Source organism: Corvus brachyrhynchos, unplaced genomic scaffold (assembly GCF_000691975.1).
Source record: "Corvus brachyrhynchos isolate BGI_N302 unplaced genomic scaffold, ASM69197v1 scaffold279, whole genome shotgun sequence".
NCBI classification, from domain to species: domain Eukaryota; kingdom Metazoa; phylum Chordata; class Aves; order Passeriformes; family Corvidae; genus Corvus; species Corvus brachyrhynchos.
Window position 1 is genome coordinate 9,795,224 of NW_008246060.1, and position 8,755 is coordinate 9,803,978.

Consider the following 8,755-nt stretch of genomic DNA (forward strand, 5'->3'; position numbering starts at 1 on the left):
ACTGAAGAGGGCAACAAATAGAATTACAGGTATAACGTAGAAATAAGGAAAATGAAGTGTTATGCAGGCAGCATCTGAAACCAGGTGATAATGACTATGGTTATGAAGCAAACGTGTCTGTCTTTAATCAGAGACCTGTTTGTGGAACACGGACTTGATGAGGAAGACAATAACATCATGATAATGACAAAGCTTAGCTGGGTTGGGAGGATTTGGGAACAGCATATATGAGATACTGTCTGTACAATCAACCTGTAATCTTTGGAGTTGAGAAGGAAGATGAGTTGGAAGAGAGCAGAAGCAGAAATGCATTACTGTAAAGCTTCACTGAAAGGTATTGGAAAGTTGAATGGTTACATTGGTGTTGAGTATCTTTATGGGCTCTTTGTTGGTATTCCTTTGGCTTTCTGCTTGGTTTTGGAAAGGAAATGGTTAAAGGTTGTGAAAAATTTTGAGTAGTGCTTCTTTTTTCCTTTTGTAATTCCTTTATGTTACTTCTCACCTTTTCTGAGGGATTCAATTTTTGATAGCATTGATCTGTGGTTAGATGAACAGTGGATAGATTTATTTCAGCCATTCTTTGCAGTAAGTTGGCTGTAAAATACAGCAAATTGCTGTTTACAAGCAGAAACAAATTGAAATAAATTGCCAAAACTCCTTTAAAGAAGGAAAAACATTTTGACTAGCAAATCAAAGTCAAATGTTCAATCCAGCCATTATTTTATAAGGTTCATGCTAAGAGTTGTGCAGCATGAAGAAGTGAAACATTCTGAGGCCAAAATCATAGTTTTCTTGTGGTTTGATTGTGGTAGTGTCATAACCTACTTCCCTCTTTCAGTGTTCAGCAGCATGGGAAGCTCTTAACTGACGTCCCAACAGCCTGGCTTCCAGTGTTTGTGTGGAGACTGATTAAAAGCAAAACATGGGGGAAGAGAATTCTTTTTTTCCTTCCAAAACAAGTATTTGTGTCTGTGTTCATCTCATCCCCAGCCCAGGATATATGTTCTACAGCCACATACGTGCTGTGAAGTAATTTCTCTTTGAACCACATTACCTTTTTAGTTGTGTATAGAACCTGTACCAGTTGGATAGCTTCTCAGGTCTTATGTTGGTTCCTAGGCAGTCAGCTTTTCTAGAGACAAACTGCTAAGTGATTTCTGGTAACAGGTTGCCAATAGCTAAAATGGCATGTCAAAAAAATTTCAAGCATGTCATTGGTCTGCATATGTGTCATATAGAATGTGATAGAAAGGAAAGGTCCTTCTAAGTGGGATGTTGAAGTCCTGCGTGTGCAAGTGTGATGTGTCAATTTATACCTTCCTCCATTTATAATCATGTATAGAAGATAGTCTTGTTAGTAGCAGAGGCTGAAAAATGAAAGCATTGCAAACCTGGCTCTGACATCAGGGCCTTCTGCAAGTGACTTGTATGTAAACAGAGGTCTGGCGAGTCACTGTCCTCAGACATGGTGTTTTTATTTCTGTATCATCATTCCCATACCCTCGATTATTTTATTCTTTGTTTTGAAATCTCGTGGAACTTTTCCTGGAAATCTCATGGGAGAGTTTTGGCAGTGCACGTAAGGAAGTCTTGAGTTTGCACCTGCAGAATCAGGTGGAAGTTGCTGTGTTTTGAACATGCTACAGCCTATCTTTTGGATGAAGTGAGTGGCATAGCTTTTGCTATGGAAGTTAATTTATTGGCACAATGTTGGTTCTGCACAGTGTGTGTCAAATGGGGCATGGCTGAAAGCCTCAATTCTGAAGCTTGCCAGGCTTTTCTAGAAGACCTGGTATATTGAAGGCAGAAGTGGGGCTGCAGTGCAGAGCTGTTTTTTTTTTATGAAACTGTTATTCATAATCAAACTTACTTTAAAAAAATACTTTTAATGAGGAAAGTGAGATGTGTAGTTGATGTTGAAAACATTTTCCAGAGTTTTTTGTACCTATATATACACACACAGAGGTTCCTAGACACATCTGTAATGTACACCACTGTGAGACATTCAGATGAAGGAGATCATGCTTTTACTGGATGTATGAAGCTGAAATAATACCAGTTTTCAGTTCTTTAACTGGTGCAATAATCAGTGTAGTATTTCAGTAGTGAGAACAGATTTCAAAATGAGCAAATTGCAATAAATTAACCGGGTTCAAAGTTTTGGAAACATGAATAGCATCCGGCATATTAGCTTCTTATTCCACACCAAAAAAAAGTCACCAAGGATGAAAATAAACATTAGATGGTGCACAGCAGTTGTCTTCTGCTGGTGCTGTGCTGAGGCTCACCTTTTGAGGAGGCTATGCCTCCTGCAAGTTATAAAGAGCTCTTCTGTCTGTTTTGATGAAAAATAAACAGAATGGGGATCTCTGTCACCTTGGTGTGAAGACTAAGATTTGAACAGTCAGCAGCTTTTTCAGTCTGCAGGAAAACACAGGGACAGGGATAATATGCCTTTACTGTTTGCTTCACTGACATAGGAATTTATGTGAGACATATAACTTATGTGGGAAGTAAATACTACTTTTGCTATGTTTCACATTACAGCATTTGTTGTCTGAGTAGACACAGGAATATCGAGACAAATGAAATTGGCTCCAGTTGTAGATCAGCTTTCTTCAGGTTCTCAATTTCATCCCTTTGTCCAGCAATTTAAAAGCACTCTTAAATCTCCTTAGAAAATTTTTACAACATTCCTCTGTAGTACTTCTATTCAGACAATAAGAAGAATTTTATAGGCCTGCCTTTCTAACAACCACAATACTGCCATACTGGAGCTTCTGTCTTGGTAAGAAGAGTGGGTTTTATCATTCCAGTTTTCTTTGTGTGTAGAAGCCATGCTGACAGATTTTTCTGCCATTCTTGTAAACACAGAGGCAACAGGACTTTTTAAAACAAAAGTTGTGGTTTGTTCTTTAGGGCTTCTGGGTCATGAATCTTACTCCTCTTAAAACACGCTGTTAGAGCTTTAATGTTGCTTGACTAGACCCATGGAGAGCATATCCATGCTACATTGAAACTCTATCCAGGATATTTTTTTGCTTTGAGTTTGCTGAAAGTTTTGTAGTAGAAAAAAGTCAATGTGCTAACAATTTTTTGATTTCAAATTGGTGTTTTACTGTCTAGGTTTTAACATAATTTAGCTTAATACCAAACTACATGGAAAAGGTCTGAACCATTTAAAGGTTTATCATGCCTTCATGACTCTGATTTGGTTTCTGGATTTTTCTTATGCTATACCTGCTTCTTGTTATGGGTGTGTGAAGTTGGGAGCTGTGTTTCAGGCTGAGCTGTCACAGTGAGATCAGTGGTCACAGTGGCAGGAGAGCTCTTGTGCCCTGACACCGTTCAGAAAGCAGTCAAGAAAACTTCCCTACTTATCCCTTCTGCCCTTGTTCTTTGCATTATTTTCACTTCATGCGATCTGTGCTCTGACCTTCTAGTCACAGGGATGCAGGAGGTTCCTTCAAGTGCCCTGGAAGTTCGGCATAGGGAGCAAAACACTAAGGAATGTGTTAATGTTGCTGTTACTCCTCAACAGGTGAACATTTCCTTTCACACCACAGCGTTTTCTCCAGACCTAGTCCTGCTGTTAATTAGCATGTAGTATTGCAAATAGCCTATTCCCCATTCTTTTTTATCCTCTTTGTATATGCCTGTGTCACTCTCTAAAATGCAGTTTTTTATGGATAGCCACTGGAAAACAGACTGAGCTACTATGAGTGATTCTGTTTCTCAGAAAGCTTTCTGCTTCCCATTAATTTAGCGAAAAAGACCCAGTAATTTAACAGTTGTTAAGGTTGATTTCTATTCTTTTCATGTTGAATATTGCTGGCTAAAACTTCTGGCTGTCAAAACCCATCTGTTACCTTTCTTCTTTATTGTCGTTGTTTGTGGGAGGAACAATGTATGTATAGTCTATGGACATGTGTGTTTTAACAAATTTTAATCTGAAATTTTAAAACCAATAATAATGCTTTCAGTCATCACTAGATCCATATTCATGCTCTTATAAATGTAGGCTACAGCACCTGGCGTAAGATAATGTTGATCTTGACCTCAAGTATAGAGGTTGGAATTTTTTTTAACACTTCATAGTTTTGAGAAGGTAAACATAATCTTGCTTCTGTGTATCAACAGTGACAATTATTTTTAAAATTTATTTTTAAAGAAATTAATCAAGCCACCTTACTGTTCTGTGCCAAGACTTGCAACAGAAAACCGTTGTCATTTGTTCCAAGTGACATCTGTTTGTTTAACTCATAACACAGAAATACCACCTTGGTAAATTGAATTAAATATGCAATCAACCTTTGTGCTGCCTCTTGTTGCCAGTTAAGACTTAAATTTTTCCACTCAATGAACATGCATCCTTCAGATAACAGTATTCTATTAAAAAAAAAAAAAACGAACCAAAACCAAAAGTGCACAAGTGTTTTCCTTACCTCATTTCTTGAAAAGTAAAAGATATAGGCATGATTTCTAGTTTTGAAAATAGGGTACTAGATTTCTGGGAAGGAAACAGGAATACTGATGAGATGATGGGTATTTTTAAAGATTATTGTATGTGTATTTGGAGCCAAGGCCATGGCAGGGTGTTTTTGGTCCTATAAAAGTTGGTCTGTTTGCTTTCAGAATACAGCTTTTCTTTCTCTTCTCCAAAAATACTAATCATAAGAGCTCCCACACACACAGAGAGTAATGAAAATTCTTGCCTTTTTCTTGCTAAGACAAACAAAAATTTAAAAGTAGGAAAATTATGGAGGTTGGTTTCAGTGTCTCAGAAAGCTGTGAAAGATAATGATGAAGAGCTAGTAGCAGATCTGTTTCTGCAGTGGGATGTAAGGAGGAGACAGGATACATCTTCAGACGGATGAGAATAGTACAGGGGTCAGCAGGTTCCTTAGGGCTCTGATTTCTACTAGTAGGGGGAACATGGAGTGTGGTTGTTGCTTTCCATTGTCTCAATGAACCAAGAATAACTTTGCTGGTGCCAGTGTGGATTTCCTTATCCTGTTTCTACTAGTTCTAGTAGTTGGTTTTTTCCCCATTCAAGAGAAAGGGAATGTTTTGGAAGATCCACTTTTGAAAACGCAAAGCAAATTCCAGTGCCTCACTAGATGTGGCAGTAAAACATAATGGCCTGGTTGTTTTGTGTATAGTCTTCCAGTTTGAATGTTTATCTTTGCAATTTCTTTGAATCATTTTGAGTCTTATGTTCCCTTTAGCTGTCCATTATCACTGCTACTTATGTGCTGGTTATGCTGGATATTGCTTTTATTTGCATCCGCTCTTAATTCATGTAGGTGATAAATGTGCAGTTGTGTTTCTGTGTGTGACAAAGCATCCCAGTTGCCAATCTACCAACACTTTGTTTGTGATGAATTCTGGCCAGAGTGCACTACTTGCCGTGCAGGCATGAAGCAGTGAGTGATCATTTAACCTGTGCAAATGCTTGTCCTTTTTGCTTGAGCTGAGGAACCAGGGAGGTGACATTTTAAGAACACTTTGTGACTAGAATCATCCTGCCTTGAAAACCAGATGATAATGCTGATCTACTGTGCCCAAATACCAAGTGAGTAATAGTGGTTAGTATTTGCACTTCTAGGAATAATTACAGGGGTTCAGCCTAAAAACAGCATGAGGGAGGTAAATTCTATAACCAGGTAGGGCTTGTTCTGACTTGTTTAAAACAACATATTTCCCTAATACAGGTTTTTAGTAAAGGGGTGTATCTCATCTCTTCAAAGGGTCATGGTAGCTCAGATGCTTGGTTTAATTTTTCAAAACTTTCCTGATGGCTTCTCTTTACATGTCATAATTGCTATCTGATGGCATCACCAAAAAGCACTCAAAGTTGTGCTTTTTGATGGGGAAACTTCTTGATGTAGAATGAACGGGTTCCAGATGTTCTTGTGTGCAAACTGAGCTTGGTTTTGAATTGTAAAGCTTTTCTTGTATGCCTGGGAGGGTGCTTCTGCTCAGTTTCTCTTGGATAGTTGCAAATACTGATCAGCTCCTGCGTTTTATGTATGTGGAGCTGGTGGCAAGTCACCAGCTTTAGTTTTTTTTCCTATTAGCCTGCCTGAAGGTAACAACTTTGTTGTATTGCTTATTGTATCATAGGACTCTGATGCTTGGACTTGCTAATAGTGCAGGGGACTGAGATAGGAGCTCTGGGTAGGCGAAGAGGGTTTGTGTGGGGTTTTGTTTGTTTGTTTTCGCAAGTGTTAATGTGCATTTGTCCATTGAGACCCTTCCCGCTGATTATCTGTCTAGAGAATGGAGAAAAGCATGCTTTATGAAGCTGAAAGATAAATAAATATGACCAACCTCAAACTCTCACCTGTCAGGATACATAACTGGATACATACAGAGAGCATGCCAAAAAATAAGAGTGCTCATGGGATTAAATCTTTCTGGTTCATCCTGTTGTCATACTGAAGATAGTAGCAGGTAGGTAATCTTTTGCTCTTGATCAAAAAAGTCTGGACCTCTGTGAAAGTCTATGAAGTCATAAATGTTTCCTCTGGCTGGAAACAAGTTGTTGGGTGTTTGGGGGTTTTTTTTTGTTTTTTTTTTTTGGTTTTTTTTTACTTTAAGGATCTTTGCAGTAGCTTGGATTTCTTTTCCCTCATTTATTTCAATTATCTTAATTCTGTGCATTTAATTTTTTTCTAAAGTACTGATTTATTAAGTGTTTCTGGAAGGATCTCTGCATTTTAAATAAAACAGAATCAGCACAAGCATCTCTAATTAAAAAGCAAATTTAGCCCTTTAAGTGCAAAGTTGCAAGATTTGTTTTCCCATCAGGAAAAAGGGTAGCACAGGAAGGGAAAGCAACGATTTAGAGAGCTACATGCTATCAACCCTCTTTACAGTTGAGGAATTTAAATTTTCTTTGAAGTTTTCCTGTGATGTTATTTGTGAAAGAAAAGAGACGGTTATATGCTTTTGTACAAATTAAAACGCTTTTGGGATTTGTTGCATTGTGGATTTTGAAATGTGAACTACTTTCTAATGGATCCAAACTAATATTCACGGTTGTTTTTAACATATCTTCTAATGTACTCAAAATGTCGATTTTTGGAAGATATTATCCAAGCAGAGAGAAGATGTAGTATTTCCCATGAGGGATTTGTGGTTTATAGCACTATTAGAAAAGATGGAACTGTTGATCTGAACTCCAGTCATCTGTTTGCTTTTACATACTTCTGTTTACACAATTACGTTTCCTTTTTATTTTTTCTACACTGTATTCTTAACATTAAAATCATGCAGCAACATAAGTGGATGTGGAAAAACTGTGATTGAATGTAACCTAGTTTTTTGTAATTTAAATATCTGGAATATTCTTGACTTATCTAATGGCAATGTAGAATAAGAATACCTGTAACAACAGCAGATGATGCAGTACTATGTGAGAATAAAGAAAAAAGTGGTGAAACTGTCCTGTAGAGAAGAGTTGCAGTATCAAAGATGGCTGTAATTCATGTCAGGGGAGATTTTAGTCCTGTGGTAAACAGTGATCCTTCTCAACCCGTGTCTTCATTATCATTTCCTAAACAGTTTTTCATGTTACAGAGTAGTAGAATTCGGTCTTCGTTGTAATGTCTTTCAAATATTTGGTGGTAATAGGTGCTGTAGCATTGTAATTCATCTCACTTCAGGTTTTTGGTGGGTTTTGTTTAGGGGGAAACCTTTTCTTAGTTTATATCAGTTGCATGGTTTTGATTGTTTAGTCATAACTGTATGTTAGTGTTTCATGCTGAAAACCGTGTGTATGTGAGGAAAACAATGGATGCAATGAATGTTTACCTTTTTTTTTTTAAACCCTTTCTCCTCATGTGTTTTGTGTCCTCTGCACACCCTTGACCTCGCTATTCTCATAGCTATTGTTGAAATGGAAATCAAAATGGAACACTTGATCCTGATGGCAGCTGGTTTTATTGACACCATCTCCTTCAGGGAAAATCCCCAATATCTACAGAACATGATCAAGGAAAAAGATGTAAAGAAGGCCAGTATTCTGAAGGCTTAAGGAAGAGGGGAGGAGTCAAAGCCTGCCATGAAGCCTGCACAGCAAAGCCTGTTCAAGGCTACCTTTGGAGGCACAATATTTACTGCCTCTTCTGTTGTTGATGTGGAATCATTGAAATGTGGATGTTTATATGGTTAAATGAAGAGGTTGCAAAGTCTTGCAGTGTGCTATGCCTGACCACCTGGCATGTTTATTTAGGGCACCTTTGTGCTGCCATCAGTAAGTGAATATGAATGTTAAAACTGTCCCCACTGAATCTTCGTGACTCACAAGTGGTGCTGGTGGGGAGGCAGCATCTTCATTTGCTCCTCTGCTCCAAAATATAGATGAGAGATGGTGTCAGAGACTGAAATATTATATTTTATGACTTAAACATTTTCTTAAAGGACTTTTAAAACTGTATTACAAAAGCTGAAGAGAAGACTACCACACCCTGAACAGGGCCCTGACTGAGGCCTTATGCCGCTCGCTGATGAAGATAAGATAAAGTAACAACTCAGGGCTGGGGACATTCACTGAGCACAGGCTTAACACCTCCAAGGTGGAGACCACAGCCCCAGGGCTATCAGCTGCCAGGCTCAAACAGACCCTCGAACCAAGGGGTGGAGGGAGGAGAGGTTTGGGTATCTGGGAAAAGCCTCTGGTCAGAGGCGCAGTGACTGCCCGTCCTCCACTGTGCAGAGGAGCCCAGCTGAGGGGTCCTCACCAGGGGGG

The 8,755-nt window shown here is 38.5% G+C and overlaps 1 protein-coding gene across 1 annotated transcript in view; it reads left to right on the forward strand.

Annotated features, from left to right (window-relative positions):
* Nucleotides 1–264: 264 nt before the first annotated feature.
* Nucleotides 265–8,755, forward strand: part of DLG5 (discs large MAGUK scaffold protein 5) — a 79,422-nt gene continuing 70,931 nt past the window's right edge. The window contains 1 exon segment of the mRNA XM_017746352.1: nucleotides 265–334. Within this exon segment, the coding sequence (XP_017601841.1) occupies nucleotides 280–334 (55 nt within the window). The 5' untranslated portion in view covers nucleotides 265–279.